Raw genomic sequence first — 20,512 nt, 5'->3', positions numbered from 1 at the left:
ATATGGATCATTGGGCATTCATTTGTCTTCTGGGCCCAGAAGAGGGCCAGCCTTCGATCATATTCTGAGAATCTATCGTTCCATTCTTCTAAAGTACAAGTGTTTTGGCACGGTATTCGCGGCTTGACTTGGCCTTCTTTAGTTTCTGAAGTAAAGAGTTGTTTAGAGAATTTTCCTTATCCAGATCTGATTGTAGTTCACCTCGCTGGGAATGACTTGGGAAAAATCAACACGTTGAATTTGCTGGCTATTATGCGGTCAGATTTTACTTATTTAAGACAAGCTTTTCCATTATCTGGTGTTGTTTTTTCTGAAGTCATCCCCAGGCGTGCTTGGAACTGTCATCAACTTTCATTTTTGGATAAGATCAGGAAGAGGGTTAATTTTTCCATGAAGAAGTTTTTGCCTCTTATCTCTGGGTTTTCATTTAGACATACAGATTTAGAAGGTTTTTTACCAGGGATGTTCAGAGATGATTTGATTCATCTGTCCGAAATCGGACTTGATATATTCAATCTTAATATGGGCAATATAATCGAAAAATGGCTGTGTGGTTTGGGGGGGGCCTCGGCTCTTTGAACCTTGGCCTTTTGGGTAAAAATCACTCAATTTTGAGTGGATTTGGTTTATGGAAGTTTATGGACATTTTGGACTTATGAATTTATGGATATTATTTATTGGTTATTTATTCATTTAATTGGATTTTGTAACCCAAAATAAAACCACACGGCCATTTATTCCAAGCATTAAAAGTGTCTTGTGTCTTATTTTATATTATATTTATAGTTATAGGCCTTATGGGGACATGTAAGCCCCCCCGCTCAAACATTAAAATATAGCGGGGGTCCCATGTCCACATAGGCCTAATACATTCATTTCTGACCATGATTTCAGGGTCAAGTTGAGGTCAACGCAGTTTACATTTCTTTTATGTAAAAGCAGTCAGATCTGGTTCTGGCTGGCTTTTTGCCCGCTTAAAATTTGACAACTTGATTGGTTGTCAATCAGTTGCTGGGCAGATTTTATGATTATATATACCTGTGCACCGGCGTTAGATGCTCAGTTCGCCGGTGCCTGAAGAAAAGAAGATCCCGCCCTCCCTCCCCTTATGTTATCATTTACCTGTCGTTTGGTTTTATTTGTGGGTAAAAATCACTCAATTTTGAGTGGATTTGGTTTATGGAAGTTTATGGACATTTTGGACTTATGAATTTATGGATATTATTTATTGGTTATTTATTCATTTAATTGGATTTTGTAACCCAAAATAAAACCACACGGCCATTTATTCCAAGCATTAAAAGTGTCTTGTGTCTTATTTTATATTATATTTATAGTTATAGGCCTTATGGGGACATGTAAGCTTGCGAGCAGCAGGGCCCTCATTCCTCCTGGTATCTGTTTTGAACTGTGATTTCTGTTATGCTGTAATGTCTGTTGTCTGTAGAAGTCCCCTCTATAAGTTGTAAAGCGCTGCGGAATATGTTGGCGCTATATAAATAAAATTATTATTATTATTATTATTATTATTATTATAAGTACACAATGTACGGAGCCATGCTTTTTCAGATGTTGACAGTCTTTACATCTAGCCACCAGAGACGCTGCAAACAGTTTATGGTGGGAGTGTGATCTATCCTGACTATATGTAATCAATATTTAAGTAGTGAACAACCACTTTAAAGTATTTGCATATTCTAAAAAAAAAAAAAAACACATCTGGCTGCGAGTGATTTTCACTTGCTTCCAATTTGTATTTTGATGTAGGAAGCGGAATTCAACCTGCCATTGTGAAGGTCTGCCAAGAGTTTAGAACGGGCAGAAAATCAAAATATAATCATATTTATTAAAATAACATTTTTTTTTTTGCCAACCGTGAAAGTACACAACAAAATGTAAAAAATGAATTTCAAAAATACTGCTGCACCATCCGAAAAGAATTCAGTGGAGAAACCAATCACAACTGAATGCTAGAAAATTCAGCTATCCAACACAATGGAAAACAAAGAATACTCCCCATGCAGTTTTTTTGTCCAGACTTGGCAGATCACAGGGAAGAAAGATTTCCGGAAAGCAAATATTCAGGCCATTGCTGTAATAAGAATCCATGGTAGATTTGTATTGGTGCGTCAGACAAGAATAAACCTGGCAAATCTCATCCCATAAGCTGGAAGGAGATGCAGCGTAACTCTTCCCAAAGATATGTAGGACTAAAAAGTATGGCGCAAAGTTCATTTTGCCAACAAAATGTTCATGTGAATATAGGGCAGATTTTGTGCAATATTGTTGTGACCCTGTACCACCTATCCATTAATGTACAGTAGGTTTCCTGGTATCTAGGAGGCATTTATATGCCGTTAGGATTTTATTTTTTCCTCACATTTAGATAGGTGTGTTGGAGAAGAGTCCTCAGGATGATGTTGAAGTCATTGGTAACTCATGAGGAGCAGACGGCGCACTGGATGCCTATGTGAGCAAAGAGATTCAAAAGGCGTCAGAGGGTGTGGAGCTGGCACGGATAACAGCAGTGTATTTAAGAAATGTGATATTTGTAAGCAATTTCAACCTGGACGGACCGCGGCACTGGAAGGGTCTGTGCCAAAGAGCCATTGGGAGGCTACTAAAAGTCATGGCTCTGGCATCTTCCTTGACATAACCATGCACAGGAATGTGTCTCATGAATCCCATTTTTTTAAATTTGGGTTTAGGAGAGAAGAGGGTAATATAAAGTTTGTTGAGAAGTGCTGATGGGTCAATCTTCAAGTAGGGTCTATAGTAGGATGGGAATGGAAGTGGGATGGCAGTGGTGTCTACATCCAAGATTCATTCAAGAGAGGTATGGCAATAAAGGATTGTTCCAACAGGAGCCATCGTTTTTATGTTGAATGGCAGACTTTACTTTTTTAATCTCATATAACGTCTTTAACATATCTATATGTGAAGTCAATAGGTTTGCAGCCCTACATGTCACTATAAATTCATGTTAGGTCTCAGACATTTCTAATTGTATGTAATCACATCATGCAAGGATTTCACATAAACCCGGAGCGAGCCAGTACAAATCACCCACGAGGGTCACAAACATTTATAAATGTGTATATATCTTCATAAATGATAGGTTAAAGATGAAGTAAGACGAATGCATTCATGATAAACATTACAGTAGATCATATAATAAATATGCTGTAAAACTAGACCGCCGCTATCGATTCCACCACCGGAGCTCTCTACAGCACACACTAAATTGTGTCATGCCACAGATTCCATCAGTCAGCGCGGAGAGCGGCAGACATTTGTTTACTGGCCAGTCATGTGAGTGAAAGCTATGGGTGAAGATGACAGCTACATTTCTTGGCTGAGTAGCCAGATGTCAGGCTCAATCCGTCCAAGTGTCTCCAAGACACCCTATAGCCATTAATATTCTCTGCAAACTATAAAGTAAACTGCCAGCAGCGTGATGTGAAATAGTATGTTCTCTCCTAAATCTGCAGCTTTACAAATCAGGAGATCATTACTATTCATCCGGATCGCTGGCAGTAACTATTCCCGCACCAGAAAAATATGCCAATATGAAAGGCTCAAGTACAGGCACAGACTATTATAACCCCCTCTATACACTATTTATTGACATTTTTCAATAACTCTGGATTTGTGGAAAAACACGGCTTTAAAAAAAAATAAATTTGCAATTGTGTTGTAAATGAAACACTATGTTCACTTTTCAATCTCCTGTACTTTGTAGCCACATGGTTTTGCTTATAAATTATTCAACCACAATGCTAACAAAAATCCTCCTTATTTCTCATATTTGTGAAATGGTCACTGCTATTTCTACAAACTAACTGTACACCTCAATGACACAAGCGACTATAAGAAACGTTGTAACATTTCAGAAATATTTATTCTCCACTTCTTTGCTCCTCCCACCCGTGAAATTAACCATTCTGAAAAAAAAAAAAAAACTCAAATCCATCTAAGGGTACACTCACACAACCATTTTATTTATTTATTTATTTATTTATTTTAAATAGAGATCACACGGCCCATAGATTTTCATTAATCCATACACACAATTTTAAAAATGGATCCATGTGTTCAGGCTGTGAGACTCCGATAATGTCCTAATTTCATCTGTTTTACAGATCAGACTCGGCCATTGTAATCTATAGCAACCCATTAAAAAATAATGAAAACTGAAGATGTACTACTTTGTACTTTTTCGTACGTTTTTAACTGATTATTAATAGACAATACACACAAAAAATTCAGATAGTCTACCTGCTTCAGTTTTTAAAGGGAATCTGTCAGAAGGTTTTTGTTACCTCATCTGAGAGCAGCATGCTGTAGGAAAAGATACCCTGAATCCAATGATGTATCACTTAGATTACTAGGTGCAGCCGGTCTTACACAATCAGAGCTTTTAGATTTAGCATGAAGCAGAGCTGAGGAAGCTAGCCCCGCCCACACTAGGCTCTCCATGTATAGACAGTGAGGTGCTCATCACAGCAGTGGGGGTGTCGGACCAGGAGGCACAGCTGCTGTATCGAGCAATGAAAAGCTCCTGGTACTAAAACAATTATTGCAAGCGAACAAACCACCCACCTTGATAAGAGACTTATTGCTGAAATCTGTGTTTTCACTTCTACAGCATGTTGTCTTCAGATTACATAGCAAAAACCTGCTGACAGATTGCCTTTAAATTTGGATGAGAAAAAAAAAAAAAAAGATACAACACGGAGGCAAAACAAATGATATACAAGAGAAAAATGGTCTGTTTGACACATCCATTTTTACATCTGTGTAAGTGTAGCTCAAGGGTCAGTTCACATTTATTGAAGTTTATTGAAGTTTCCAACTAAACTGCTATAAAATGTGGACCCCTACTTCTGAGAACGTACTTTAGCCAAGATGCCTTTGAATGGTATCAGAATTTAAAGAGATATCTATATAAAATTGCATCATTTTACCAATGAAGAGGATTTTTATTAACCACAAATGGTTGAGAAAAAGCTTCTTTTGTTGCTGTCATTATATTGTAATTGTTAGGCTAAGTGCTCATCAGACTACAATAATACAAAACAACTTAGCATGGTCGATCGTCCACTGCTGTACAGAAAGAACGATTTAGGCTACTTTCACACTGGCGTTTTCTGCAATACGTCGCAATGCGTCATTTTGCCGAAAAAACGCATCCTGCAAAAGTGCTTGCAGGATGCGTTTTTTTTTTGCATTGACTAACATTAGCGACGCATTTGCGACGCATTGCCACACATCGCAACCGTCGTGCGACGGTAGCGCCGTGTTGTGGCGGACCGTCGGGACCAAAAAACGTTACATGTAACGTTTTTTGCTCCTGACGGTCCGCTTTTTCCGACCGCGCACGCGCGGCCGGAACTCCGCCCCCACCTCCCCGCACCTCACAATGGGGCAGCGGATGCGCTGGAAAAATGCATCCGCTGCCCCCGTTGTGCGGCGGAGGCAACACTAGCGTCGGGGACCTCGGCCCGACACACTGCGACGGACCGAGCCCGACGCTAGTGTGAAAGTAGCAAAAAAGAAACTAAGGTAGGGCCAGTAGGTGGGCCAGAAACTGAGTTCATACATGAACCATGAAAAACTGATTTTTTAATATACCAACCTATAAGAGTCTCCACTGATGACTAACGCCCCTAAACTAACAATATATGAAAACAAAAAAAAATTCCAATTGGGAAAATAACAAAAAATATAAATAATATACTTAATAAGGGACTGGAAACAAATAGGGGCAACCAAATATAAAATTTCAGTAAATTACCGTATTTTTCTGACCATAAGACTCACTTTTTTTCCTCCAAATTTGGGAGGAAAGTGTGGGTGCGTCTTATGGTAGGGATGTAGCATGTGGGGAGGGGGGCAGCAGCGAGTGGGATCGCACTGTTATCCCACTTCAGGAGGCAGAAAAATGTCCCCACTGCCGGGAATCAGCGCTGGGGAAACCATGTGGTCCCGATGATTAAGTGCAGTGAATATTCATTAGCTACTCCCCGCCCACCTATCAGCTGAGCGGTGAGCCAGGAGCAGCAAATGAATACTGCACTTAAGCAGCAATACACATGGTTTCCCCAGCGCTGATTCCTGCAGCAGCTGGGGAGATCCGTGTGTCCGGGGGAGGAGGAGGCAGCAGCAGGGTCTGGGGGACAGGAGATCGCTGGTACCTTCCTGGGCTGGTGCTGAGTGCTGTGCAGTGTGCACAAGGAGGACCTGTGATGATGTCAGAAGTGGGCGGGCTGGAGCATCACATGGCAGCACAGAGCCCTCCCTCTTCTTGACATCATCACAGGTCCTTCAGACTCCCAACACTAGAATCTGCTGGCATCCATTACCTGTACTGTGGAAAGGCAACAAGAGGGAGGGCTCTGTGTGCAGTCATGGGATGCTTTTACCTCACCACAGGCTGGCTGCCACAATTAAGAGGCTAGTCTTTACAAAACACAATAAAGCACTCTGCCACTCCTTTGGTGAACTATAACTCCCAGCATGTCATAGGATCTGCAGGACATGCTGGGAGTTATAGTTCTCCCATGGGATTTTAAAGCAGCACTCCAGTGTTATTTTGCAGTGCTGGAGTGGTGCTTTCAATATCAGCCCTGTGCCCCTATTCTTATACTCACCCTCCAGTGTCTTCATATAGTACTGTACAGACACCACACTGGTCCTGCAGCTTCCAACATAATAACATACTATTATATATAATAACACCACATATAATAGTATGTTATTAAATATTTTACCACATTTTTTTGCTTCAAATATTTTTTTCCCTATTTTCCACCTCTAAAACCTGGGTGCGCCTTATAGTCCGGTGCGTCTTATAGTCCGAAAAATACGGTAAGTTTATTAATAATTAAATGTAAATGAATGAATAGTGGTAGGGAGAGGTCACACTAAAAGACGCACATCAGGAAAAGATGATGGAAAAGTGATCCATAATAAGGACCCCAAATCCGTGATGTAAGAGGCAAAAAACCTTCCCAACCTTTGCTCTTTTATGACAACCACATGCACATGAATCAGGCACCTCCTGACGAAGTCCAGTGTTGGTGAAACGCGCATCAAGGTGCCTTTGCACCCCCCATTTCTCTTCTTGAATTCTCATTGCTATATTATTTCACATTATCTAGTGTTTGTACTATTGTAAGCGGTCCATATTTTGGGCTTTACTATGACCCTGGCACTTGTTTGCTCCCTCTATTCAGCCCTACATTGGTATGGGATTTATTTGTATTCAAGGCTGCTATGCCTATCCATAAAGCATATTATTAGCAATCTAGCCCTTAATCTTTTATATCTACCATTTGTCACTGTTTTTGTATCTTGTCTATTTATATGTTTCTTACATAATTCATATGTGTTGATAAAAGCGGAATGGTTGGGGAGTTTTATGTCTCTTGCATCAGGGACATTTGAAGATAGTCTAATTTTTTTCCCTGATCCTAAACGAAAAACGTAAATTTACTTAAATATTTTTAATATAACATTTTGTCATTATTAACATGTTTTATACATTTGCTAGTGGCAAGATCCATACTTCTAGACCTGTTCTGAGGTGATTTGACATGCATTGAATAGTCTCTACCCAGTTTTTTTGTGCACGTATTCTTCCAAAAGTGTTTAATATTTCAGCTAATTGGAGAAACAGTGTAGATGGTTTCTATGTTTAAGCTCAATATTACGTGTTTTCCACAACTCCTGTCACCTCTTGGGCATTACCCCTAGTGATCTCAGGGTTATGTGCTGTTTCTGGTCCATGGGACCTCAATCCAAGCATCTCTTGATTAATAGATCTTGGGTTATGGTCACATCCAAAAGGTTAGAAACCTTTGTGCAGAAGCTACTCTTTTCAACAATTGTTGGAACTAATGCACTAGTTTGGAGTTAGAGCTGTCACTCTCTTACAAGAATTAAACATTTGTTTCACCTGAATCCTATTGCTGTGGTGTGAACTGTCCAGAACTGAGATATCCCAAATTGGCTACCTTTCATCTGTTGCGGATTGAGTTGCCATTATGTCCAATACCATGCAATGTGCGATTTAAGGTTTCATTCTACCATTCATTTGCCTATTACAATGAGGCATTGTAACAAATAAAAGGAAAGCCACATGTGTGATGCAAGTGAATGACATTTATGGGAGCACTTGTCCCAAGATCTGAGATTTCACTTATTGATAGAAGGATTGTGCTATTATTAATTATGGACTAGAATACTGGCGTTATGGCTAGAACAGAGATTGGAGTGGAGTCAGAGCAATAAGACAATAAATGCACCAGGGATGTAAGACTGAAAATACAAAGGTTTCCTCCTACCAAAGGCCTAGGAAATGGACAGAATGTGACTTAACTATGAGTGTCTGAGCAAAGGGTCTGAATACTTATGACCATGTGATATTTCATTTTTTTCTTTATTAAATTTGCAAAAATTACTACATTTCTGTTTTTTCTTTCAGTCAAGATGGGGTGCAGAGTGTACATTAACGTGACAAAAAATGAAATTTACCAAATGGCTGCCATGAAACAGAGTGAACATTTTAAAGGGGTCTGAATACTTTCCGTACCCACTGTACATTAAGAAATATAGAATTGTAAACACAACAAGTAACTATATGGATTTAATGGGAAGAAAACGATAAGCATTATTATTAACATATGTATCGTTACAAGGAAATTGAATGCTTTATCTTGCGTCCATTCCTATTCTACCTTTGTTCTTAATCTGTAAATAAAAAGCATCAGACAATTATTGAATCTTTTCTGCCCCCTCCATTGATACGGGCAGAGCCGGCAGCTCACTGCTGTGTATGACATGTTTACCGATATTTTCACAGCTCCCATCAGCTGCTAAACGCTAGGATTTTTCTAAAGATGCTCTTCCAGCATATGAAGAACCAGTTCCAATAGAAAATCAGATTCCTCAGGGATTTCTTTTATTCTTGCGAATGACACCATGGTCAGATCACTTTAAGCTCCTAATTAGAGAAAGCTTCGTACGTCATCGTGTGCTGCGGGAACTGCCGAGCAACCAACCTTTTTTTTTTTTGCCTCTGGCATTGGTAAATATAAAAGTCCTCATCCTGCTGGACTGTATCAAGTAGTTTTGACGAAAATGTAAAATCTTCATCTATAGAGACAAGAGACTGTAGAATGAATATCTTACCGAGGAACACACAGATTGTGAAATGACACTGAGTCACTCAAGTACTCGTAATCCTGCAGAACAGGAGCCGTTATCTGGGGAAAAGAAGATTTCCACCGTTTACAAGGGTTTGGTTTGCTATCCAACATATGTTTGGACACCATCATTGTGAATTTAGAAATTTCCTGAAAAAAAAGGGTTTGCCTTATTTAAGCATCTAATTCCATATGCCGGAGCTCAGCATGGTGGCTCAGTGGTTAGAACTGTTGTTTTGCAGCACTGGGGTCCTGGGTTCAAATCTCACCAAGGACAACATCAACAAGGAGTTTATATGTTCTCCCCATGTTTGTGGGGGCTTCCACTGGGTACTTCTGTTTCCTGCCACACTTTAAAGACATACTGACAGTAGAATGTAGATTGTGAGCCCCAATGGGGACACGAATGCTGATGACTGTAAAGCGCTGTGGAATTAATGGTGCTATATGAGTCAATAAAATAAATATGCACCTCATGGAGGGTGCCCCTTGTCCAAAGGACACTTATCTCTTTGAACCAGAGAGCAGAGTCACTAAGGAGCAGCCTCTCCCATTCTGGTGGTCCCACCCATCCACATTTGGCATTTATTAATACAAATTAGTGGATACAGGTAGCTGGTGGCCATTTAACCAGGGCTGTGGAGTCGAAGTCGTGAAGTCGGAGCCCATTTTGGTGAAGTCGGAGTCAGTGTCATGGAAATTGAGGAGTCGGAGGTTTGGCTTACCGACTCCACAGCCCTGCATTTAACCCCAAAACAGCTGTTCACAGACTGGCATTTATGATGGGATAACCCCTTAAAACCACCTGTATGAATAGTAGAGTGGTCTTCAATGCAATCAATCAATCTGGTAAATGAAAAATGATAGAAAAAAAAAATCGAATTAGCTGCCATGGGCAGCTATTTCACATTTCCTCGGCACCAGTATTGACGGCCTCTGAATGTCTTTATTCCAGTGATTTACAACAAGAGACTCGAGGGCCACCTGCAGTCCATGATGCCATTTTAGGTGTCCCCTAACTATGTAGTCACAGACATTAAAAATTAAAAACAGGGTCAGCACATCTATAGTATTAATGTACATGTGCACAAATACACTATATAGCCAATATACACACATATAAATACACGATGCATCAGCACACTGCGACTAATGAATGTCAATATTGCTGTAAACGTTAAAAAGGAAAGGTACTTAGCTTTTTCCAACCACGTCAAAGTAAACCTAAATATGGATGGTCTCTAATCACTAAATGTCCTACCTCTCTATGTGACAAACCAGCCTCATCTGAATGGGGGATAAAGGTACTGAACATCTTGACGTGGTTGGATGGCTTTTGCGCTCTTTGATAAAAAAAACAATAATTAAGTACCTTATATTTTTAACGTTTACAGGAATATGGCAGCTCATGTATTCATTAGTCGCAGTATGCTTATGAATCGTGAATGTATAGCCAGGCCTGACAGTGTCATGTGGCTGCTCCTATGTATTTTACATGTTAATTGGCAGAGGAGCGTCAGGTAGTACCATAGGGATGGGAAACTATTAGGGTGGGGACCAACGAGACAGCAATTCACTGAAAAAGTCAATTCACTGAGAAGCCACTCAACAAAAACACCTGCGCAGCCTCTCTGACACTTGTTGTTTCCTGTAAATAAAACAGCCAAGTTGCAGATAAGTCAAACACAAGTCGAGTGGTGCATGTGACTTGTAACCAGCGACAGAAAATCCAACACATTAAGAAACATTTACGTCTCTGTGTCGCAGGTCGCAATGTGACACCATAGGAAATCATTACATCCAGTGGTTGCAGTGTCACTGCGACTTCAGTGACCTATAATCCATGTGGCCGTGTGGCCCTAGTCTTAATGGTGCACTGTGTGGCCATGTCCGTGACCATGTCATCATCTAGGTAAGGAGTAGATGAAATGAAGAAGAGGCCAGGGTGAGTACCGCTATAATCATTGTAGTTTATGGGAGAAGGGAATCACTCGACTGTGTCAGCGTCTCACATAGACTACAATGGAGAAAGCTGAATCCATGGTCTCTTCTTTTTGGGTTGTGTATGGATGAGAAGATATGTCGGAGTCCTAAAAATGGAATCCGCACCTACTAAATATTTTTGACGTGATGTTTATCATGTTTTATTGCGGCCTATGGGGTTGGTCCAATCTAGTAAAGTGGACACTGGAGCAAAAAAAAGGTTGTGCCCACAACTACAAAGAAGTTCTGAGTTGGTCTACATCACTATGTTAAATTAGTCTTCTAATAGTAAGCTAAGAACTGAATATTCCCAGCAATCAATTGTCATGCCTGGGGGAGCAAGTGTTCGATTCTCCTGCCGAGTTGCCACAGGATACACAATGTGCTGACCATGTAATACACAGACGAGACGCATCCCCCAGAGGAAGAGCTGTTCTGAGTGAATATAGAAGGTGGCTACTAAATTTCCTAAGACCGTACTTCTATACCAGACAACACCTTCAAAATAACTCTCCCGTCTTTTATGGCTTCGTTGTCCTCTGCAGATTCAATAGGAATTAAATACCCAAAAAACATATAAAAAGAACTGAGAAGGAACACAAACTCTGCTTGCAGCTATAATCATAGTAATTATGAACAAAGATGAAAAACAAACATGGCTGTGTCCATAATATTATAGGGATCACTGGTAACAGTACACTGTAAACTGAGGCTGCTGGACTTCTTCCGACATTAAAACATCGCTTCTCTTGTTATGATAACCAATAAAACAATAACACTATTGTGAAAGAGCAGCAGACTAGTGTACAGTGCAGAGCTTTGTGAGCGGTGGCTTTTACTCCCACACAAAGCAGAATTACTTTTAGAGCGATCCGTTACCAGATTTCACAATACAAACTGCATTCACTAAATGGATCTCTTCGATAAGATTACTGTATTTACTTTGAATATCCATATTAGAATGGCTGTATAATCCTTAATGAAAGTTTTACATTTATCACTGCCCAACTAGCCTGATTGACAGGGTCTCTACTCCCTGCTGCAGCGGAGATCTCTCACTGCTCAGTACAAGCTGCAGCTGTCAGTCAGGCTGGGAGGACAAAGATTGAACACACTGAAACTCATTAAAGGGAACCTGTCACCCCCTTAGGCGTTTTTAACTAAAAGAGCCACCTTGAGCAGCACTAATGCTGCATTCTGTCAAGGTGGCTCTTTTAGTTGTGGTCCCTTTCAACTCTAAAATAATCATTTTTATAATTTGTCCCTGATACCTCAAATTGGTCCTGGGGGCATGTCTTTTCCCCCCGGACAGAAACGCCTCCCAGCCGTCACTCAATACTCTGCGCGCAGGGCTCCGCCTCCTGTGGAGGTCACTGACAAGGCGGTAAATCCGGGAGCGCCAGTGGGACGTTAATGAAGGCAGAGGAGGCGGAGCCCAGCGAGCAGAGTATTAGTTAAAAACGCCTGGGGGGGTGACAGGTTCCCTTTAACTCTCTTATTTTATAGTTGGGCTCAAATGTTCAGCTTAGTATCTGGATGATACAGCCGTTCTGACATGGATTTTCCAAGTAAGTACACTGGTCTAATAATGAATGCAGTTTGTGTTATCGAATCTGTAGTCATACCCTCTAAAAGCGGAGCATGCTGCATTTTCAGGAAGGATGGTGAATACCTTACCGTAAAGATATCCTTACTAGTGATGAGCACTCGTTACTCGAGTTTGCCTAGGGTGCTCGAGTGGCATGTTCGAGTACTCGCAGCTGCATATTTTGCGAGGAAATTCCTACATGTTTTGTGACTATCAGCCGCGAAACATGCCCCCACAGGGATTCGAAAATGTGACTCGAGCACCCACGATATTCGGTGCATACCCGAGCACCCTAGGCATACTCGAGCACTTGAAGTCACCTGTTTTGCACTTTTCTACGGGCACGCAGGGGTCTTTATTTGGGCAGCTCAGTTTCCGCGGCTGCAAGTTCTGGTCCCAAGCAGTGGTTGTCATGTGTAGCCTGGGGATCACGTCCAAGAAATAAATCCATGCCTGCTGCCCACATGAAGAGTCTTATAAATCTTTGAAACTGAATTTTTTTTTTTTTGGGTGGGGGTAAATGCCTTTCCATGGAAAAAAGCTGCGTTTTCAACTTTTTCACAGATGGCCACTATAAAAGTTAAGAAGAACGAGCTGTAATGGGAACCACAATGGCCATCATTCAGCTGTCCAAGACACTTATATACGGTAAGTAAGTAATGGGTCAACACTTATCAAACACGTCCATAAAAATATCACATACAAGGGTCGATCTGTGACAAGCTGGCTACAGACATGGCGGCACAGTGCGTACATGGACTTATTCTGTGTGTATTACAGGACCCTAGATTTTCCCTGGAATGTGGAGAATCATGTCTGAATTCCAGGGATGATGTAACTTCACCTTCTCTCTCCCTCCCTGTACTTGGCTTTCTTTACTTTTTCGGCTTCTTCTCATGGAAGCAATGTCCAGAGGAAATCCTAGAAACGTAAAGAAACCTATCGGCATGAACAATAAAACTTCTTTCTACGGAGAGGGAGATATCAATAAAAAATATTGTGTTTTCCAAGGATCAGGGAAGCCTTGAGTTCGTACAAGGTGAAGAAAATTCCATGAAGCGCTAAGCAGAAGCAGCGTATGAGACCCCCTTCCGCCCTTATAAGAATTTGTTTCCAAAGAACACGGTTGCCATAGCAACTTTGGAATCTTGGCCTCCAGAGATTCACCATTCTCAGCCTCCGAGATCATTCAGATATAACATTGATCGCATCTACAAAGCAAAGCATGTTCTCCATTTAACAAAAGAACGTATCACCAAAACTTCAGTCCCTGTAACACAGAATTTCTCCCTGTTCCCTTCTGCTAGTGCGTTGTAAAAACTAAAAATACTGTCACGCTGACATTTCTGAAAAAGAAATGTATGCACAATCAAAAACAAAGAAAAAAAAACGCTTGTAACACAACTTAGAGAAACTCCAATCAAAATTATTATCCTCTTAATTAATATATTGCCATCATTATCTTATATAGCAATGTGAACTTACTATTGCTCATTTTTCCCTTCTACCCAGTAAATTCTTCTCTTTTCCATGAAGTCAATGACATCACGTGATTAAAAACTGACTACCTGAATCCTTCCAAGCTCTATGTAGAAAAAGCAAGTCTATTTTCCCTGCACAAGTCATCATGAGAACTACAATCCTAGTGACAAAAGGAAACAAGGAAGAGACATCAAAGCAAAGGGGGATAGAGCAGTTGGGTCAGAAGTGGAAGGTGGGTGGAGCTGGGCTGCCAGGGCTATTGCAGTGATGTAGAATTGTAGTTCTAATGCTGACTCATGCAGGGAAAACAGACTTCCTGTTTCTACATTACAGGTCCTTCTCAAAAAATTAGCATATAGTGTTAAATTTCATTATTTACCATAATGTAATGATTACAATTAAACTTTCATATATTATAGATTCATTATCCACCAACTGAAATTTGTCAGGTCTTTTATTGTTTTAATACTGATAATTTTGGCATACAACTCCTGATAACCCAAAAAACCTGTCTCAATAAATTAGCATATCAAGAAAAGGTTCTCTAAACGACCTATTACCCTAATCTTCTGAATCAACTAATTAACTCTAAACACATGCAAAAGATACCTGAGGCTTTTAAAAACTCCCTGCCTGGTTCATTACTCAAAACCCCCATCATGGGTAAGACTAGCGACCTGACAGATGTCAAGAAGGCCATCATTGACACCCTCAAGCAAGAGGGTAAGACCCAGAAAGAAATTTCTCAACAAATAGGCTGTTCCCAGAGTGCTGTATCAAGGCACCTCAATGGTAAGTCTGTTGGAAGGCAAAAATGTGGCAGAAAACGCTGTACAACGAGAAGAGGTGACCGGACCCTGAGGAAGATTGTGGAGAAGGACCGATTCCAGACCTTGGGGAACCTGAGGAAGCAGTGGACTGAGTCTGGTGTGGAAACATCCAGAGCCACAGTGCACAGGCGTGTGCAGGAAATGGGCTACAGGTGCCGCATTCCCCAGGTAAAGCCACTTTTGAACCATAAACAGCGGCAGAAGCGCCTGACCTGGGCTACAGAGAAGCAGCACTGGACTGTTGCTAAGTGGTCCCAAGTACTTTTTTCTGATGAAAGCAAATTTTGCATGTCATTCGGAAATCAAGGTGCCAGAGTCTGGAGGAAGACTGGGGAGAAGGAAATGCCAAAATGCCTGAAGTCCAGTGTCAAGTACCCACAGTCAGTGATGGTGTGGGGTGCCATGTCAGCTGCTGGTGTTGGTCCACTGTGTTTCATCAAGGGCAGGGTCAATCGGCTGAAATGCTTTATGGAGATGAAGATTTCATTTTTCAGCACGACCTGGCACCTGCTCACAGTGCCAAAACCACTGGTAAATGGTTTACTGACCATGGTATTACTGTGCTCAATTGGCCTGCCAACTCTCCTGACCTGAACCCCATAGAGAATCTGTGGGATATTGTGAAGAGAAAGTTGAGAGACGCAAGACCCAACACTCTGGATGAGCTTAAGGCCGCTATTGAAGCATCCTGGGCCTCCATAACATCTCAGCAGTGTCACAGGCTGATTGCCTCCATGCCACGCCGCATTGAAGCAGTCATTTCTGCCAAAGGATTCCCGACCAAGTATTGAGTGCATAACTGAACATTATTATTTGATGTTTTTTTTGTTTGTTATTAAAAAACACTTTTATTTGATTGGACGGGTGAAATATGCTAATTTATTGAGACAGGTTTTTTGGGTTATCAGCAGTTGTATGCCAAAATCATCAGTATTAAAACAATAAAAGACCTGACAAATTTCAGTTGGTGGATAATGAATCTATAATATATGAAAGTTTAATTGTAATCATTACATTATGGTAAATAATGAAATTTAACACTATATGCTAATTTTTTGAGAAGGACCTGTAAGTTTAGAAGGATTCAACTAGTCTGTTTTTAACTACGCAATGTCATAGACCTAACTGAAGACAAGAATTAACAGGGTGGAAAGGCAAAATGATCAATTGTACACAGTACTTTATAATATTATGACTGCAATATATTAAGGGGACAAAAACTTTGATAGGAGGGCTTCTTTAAAAGCATAGAAATATCACACATTTGTAGCTTTAAATCCAATGAGTTCATACAAAGGAGAGAAAAAAATGATGGGGCACCTGGGAGAAGGAAATATAAAACATTACAGACAGAATACACCCATTAAATCCGCTAAGTACCATACAGACAGTGTGAATATGGGACATATTTTACGAGCAAATTAATGTATCTTGGAGAGGAAGAATCTCCTAGTAACAATCTCTTAAGGTACAATGCAGCCAAAGTTCAGGCTTCAAGATGAAGTGAAAAACTAAAGCAAGACAACTGATATACCATACTTCATGTCACCAAGGGAATCTACAAATCCTTAAAAAAAATAAATCCCTGTGCACTTTTTACAACTTGCCTTCCAAGTCATTCCTTCCTAATCCATACTTTAGAGCACTGTTTGCTCAGCATCCCCAGAATGTGCCCACAGCAACAGCAAAGAAAGGCAGCAGTGACAATCCCAGAGTGCCCAAATCCTGAGCACCTGCCACAGCTACCCCCACTGCAAATGGAGCAGCTATTGATTGCACATCCAGGACTTAACTCCTTAACGACCACAGGTAGTTTTCTTTCTGCATTTTCGTTTTTTGCTCCCCGTCTTCCCAGAGCCATAACTTTTTTATTTTTCGGTCAAAATGGCTTGTTTTTTTGCCGGAGGAGTTATACTTTTGAACGACATCATTGGTTTTAACATATGGTGTACTGGAAAATGGAAAAAAATTCCAAGTGCGGTGAAAATGAAAAAATGAAAAAAAAAAAACAGAAGAGCAATTCAGCAGATTGTTTTTTTTCTTTTTTACCATGTTCACTAAATGCAAAAACTGACCTGCCATTATGATTCTCCAGTTCATTAAGGGTTCATAGACACCAAAAATATAAAGGTTCTTTTTTATTTAAGTGGTGGAGAAAAAAAAAAAACTTTGTTAAAAAAAAAAAAAATGGTGCCATTTTCCAAGACCTGTAGCATCTCCATTTTTCATGATCATGGACTGGGTGAGAGCTTATTTTTTGCATGCTGAGCTGATGTTTTTATTGATACCATTTTGGTGTAGATACGATCTTTTGATCGCCTGTTTTTGTATTTTATTGCAATGTAGCGGTGACCAAAAAACGTAATTCTGGAGTTTAAAATTTTTTTCTCGTTACACCAGTGCCGGAGCCCACATCAACGGGAGAGATTCCGACATGGGCGTACTATTACGCCCAACATCGGAAAGGGGTTAAAGGGAATCTGTTACCAGGTTTTCATTACTTCAAATGATACCAAAATAATGTTGGGAAGGAAACCCTGATTCCAGCGATCTATCACTTAGTTTACTGGGTGCAACAGAGTTCTTAGATTTAGAATGCAGCAGAGCTCAGAAAGCTAACCTCGCCCACACCAGGCTCTCTGTGTACATTGTCTATTGACAACGAGCTGCTCAATCAAGTAGGAATGTGAGACCAAGTCTGAGCACTCATGATCTCCAGCTGATAAAAACGCTCATTGTATAGAAACACTAGTAACTAGCTTAATCAGTGACATATCCCTGAAATCAATGTCTCAGTCCCGACTTCATGCTACCCAGAGATTGTAAGCCAAAACACTGCTGAAAGATTCCCTTTAAATGCAGTCTCTCAGGCCAAGCTGGCAATATAACCTAAGCTGACAGTATAACCGAAGCACATCACTTTGTAGGGAGTGTAGCCCCTATAAAATTATCACCTCTTATTCTACTCGAAGCCTCCATTCTGCAAAAACTGAAATTAAACCAAATCTGCTAATTTGGCTGCTCTGCGAACCTTTGATGTAGCCAAGAGGCTCAGTGCGCTGTACTGCCCACTGTTCCTGCACACCCCTGCCTCCATCACTGATGACTGACAGCCCTGGATTACCTGTAGGAGCACTGTCTGCAGAGCAAGCTCAGGCAATTAAAAGTTAGGGAGGAGGTGGGAATACAAAACCAGTAACCAGAACGGTGCGCAAAGCCCCTGGACCACACCAAGGGTGCAACAAGTTCTCTAATTACCATACTTGACTTCAGTTTCTGCGAATAGAGGCAGCGATTAGAGCATTAAGGGGGTAATTGTTATATGGGCTGTACTCCCTACAAGGCTATGAGCTTAGTTTATACTGTCAGTTTGAGCTGACACACTCCCTTTAAGAGCGCAGATACCAATTACTGGAATCATTAGAAAAAGGCAATGGCTTTCCCACATGATAAACAACTTACGTAATATGAAAAATAATAATAGTAACGATAATGAAGCCTATGTATTTCTTACTGCACAACACTTTCACATGTTACATATGTATCCAGTGTAAATTCGCCAATACTTGACCTATAAAACAATCCACATTTAGCATACGAGTGGCGTTCGCACCGGCCGAGGGGACACATTGCTCCCCAAAGATATTCAGCATTTTAGGTAAATAAAAAGCCCATATAGTGGCGCAGAGTGAAGCAGCGGGGCAGTGACAGAAAGCCAATATCTTACAAATGGCACTGCCTGGTAATGGCTGCCACAGGCATCGGTACTAAACTCCCCTGCTTCAATTACTCACACAGCCCCCAAGACACAGTTTGTTATCTTGACTTTAAGTAGCTTTTTTCTGCTTTGTGGCTGCATTACATAAGATAAATGTCAGTTTAGGTCTATGTGACAGACGATTAAGCTTATGATTTCAGAAGAAAAACAGTTGAATAATGCAAAGAAATGATGAGGGCTTGTTCCCTCCATACAATACATACCTACATAGGCTTCTTTCTCAAAGGGCAGCCGGTAAGACTTGCACAGATAGGTGTCAGACTGAAAAACAAATTGATCGTTCTTAGAAGCAAGGAAACGTTCATTTGGTTCGCACGCAATTAGAAGAAGGCCAAGATCATTAGACAGTGACAGCTTAATTTACAATAAAGACAGCAAAGAGGAGCGCTCACATCCTCGTCATAGGAGGAGCACAACAAATCACACAACAAATCACAATATATTCCAAGGGAATTGTGTTCGGCAACCATTTATTAGGCACATAGCAAATTTCCTGTCTGAACATCACGGGTGACCATTCCCTCAGCTAAAGAGAGCATTAAATGGGTTATCTCATGACGGAAAACGTTTCTATAATTGGGACAGACCAACACAAAATATGGAAGACCCCCTATTGGCAATGGAGCCATTTACAAGCATGTGTTCCCTCCATACTGGCACCCTTCAGTGACTGACTGCACCAGGACCTACAACACATCACACCTTGGTAACATGAGTGCAGATCCACTACTGCTTCTCTGGGAATTGTAGAGGTCTAGGCTGTCGGTCCCCCACCAATCAGTAACTGATGTCATATCCCAAGGCAGACGGCCTCATGTATCTAAAGGTAGATATCTCCTCCATCTAGAAGAGTTCATCACAGGGGTGCACTGATTAAACAAACTTTGCAGCTTTCTACTAGATTATATAGGTACATGTATATTTGCTTAAATTGGTTCATTCATGAAGACAACCCATGGCCATATGACCTATTAGGTCCATGTTCCTAACAGAATCGGGGGTACTGAGATCCAGCCTGAAGAGATATAATTTGATGAGACAACTCATTGAAATAAAAATGAACAGCATGGTGGCTCAGTGGTTAGCACTGTTGTTCTGCAACACCAAGGACAACATCTCGTTTGCGTCGAGTTTCTGTAAAGTGCTGTGGACTGTGATAACGCCATTAGAGATGAATAAACCCACACTTAAAAGTTCGGGGTTCATCCTGAAGAGTTACTGTCCGATGCTAAACGCCGAACACAGACTTCTCCCAGAAATCCATTGCAATGTTTGGAGTTCTCCAAGAAAGGGAGGAAGGTAGAGGGAGAGAGGAAGGCAGACGGAAAGAGGAAGGCAGAGAGAGGAAGGTAGAAGGAGAGAAGAAGGTAGAGGGAGAGAGGAAGGTAGAGGGAGAGAGGAAGGTAAAGGGAGAGAGGAAGGCAGAGAGAGGACGATAGAAGGAGAGAGGAAGGCAGAGGAAGAGAGGAAGGCAGAGGAAGAGAGGAAGGCAGAGGAAGAGAGGAAGGCAGAGGAAGAGAGGAAGGCATAATAAAGAGAGGAAGGCAGAGGGAGAGAGGACAGTAGAGGGAGAGCGGAAGGTAAAGGGAGAGAGGAAGGCAGAGAGAGGACGATAGAGGGAGAGAGGAAGGCAGAGGAAGAG

The 20,512-nt window shown here is 41.0% G+C and overlaps 1 protein-coding gene across 8 annotated transcripts in view; it reads right to left on the bottom strand.

Moving 5' to 3' along the window:
- The window catches only part of PAM (peptidylglycine alpha-amidating monooxygenase), a 267,028-nt gene that overhangs the window by 207,825 nt on the left and 38,691 nt on the right, over positions 1-20,512 (bottom strand). For all 8 annotated transcript variants that reach the window (XM_077289753.1, XM_077289771.1, XM_077289788.1 and 5 more), the window contains exon 4: positions 19,074-19,131. In XM_077289753.1, coding sequence (XP_077145868.1) covers positions 19,074-19,131 — 58 coding nt within the window. The remainder of the gene's footprint in view (positions 1-19,073; positions 19,132-20,512) is intronic.

The sequence above is a fragment of the Ranitomeya variabilis genome, chromosome 1 (genome assembly GCF_051348905.1).
Source record: "Ranitomeya variabilis isolate aRanVar5 chromosome 1, aRanVar5.hap1, whole genome shotgun sequence".
NCBI lineage: Eukaryota > Metazoa > Chordata > Amphibia > Anura > Dendrobatidae > Ranitomeya > Ranitomeya variabilis.
The sequence above is the reverse complement of the archived record's forward strand: the minus strand, read 5'-3'. Positions and strand labels throughout refer to the sequence as shown.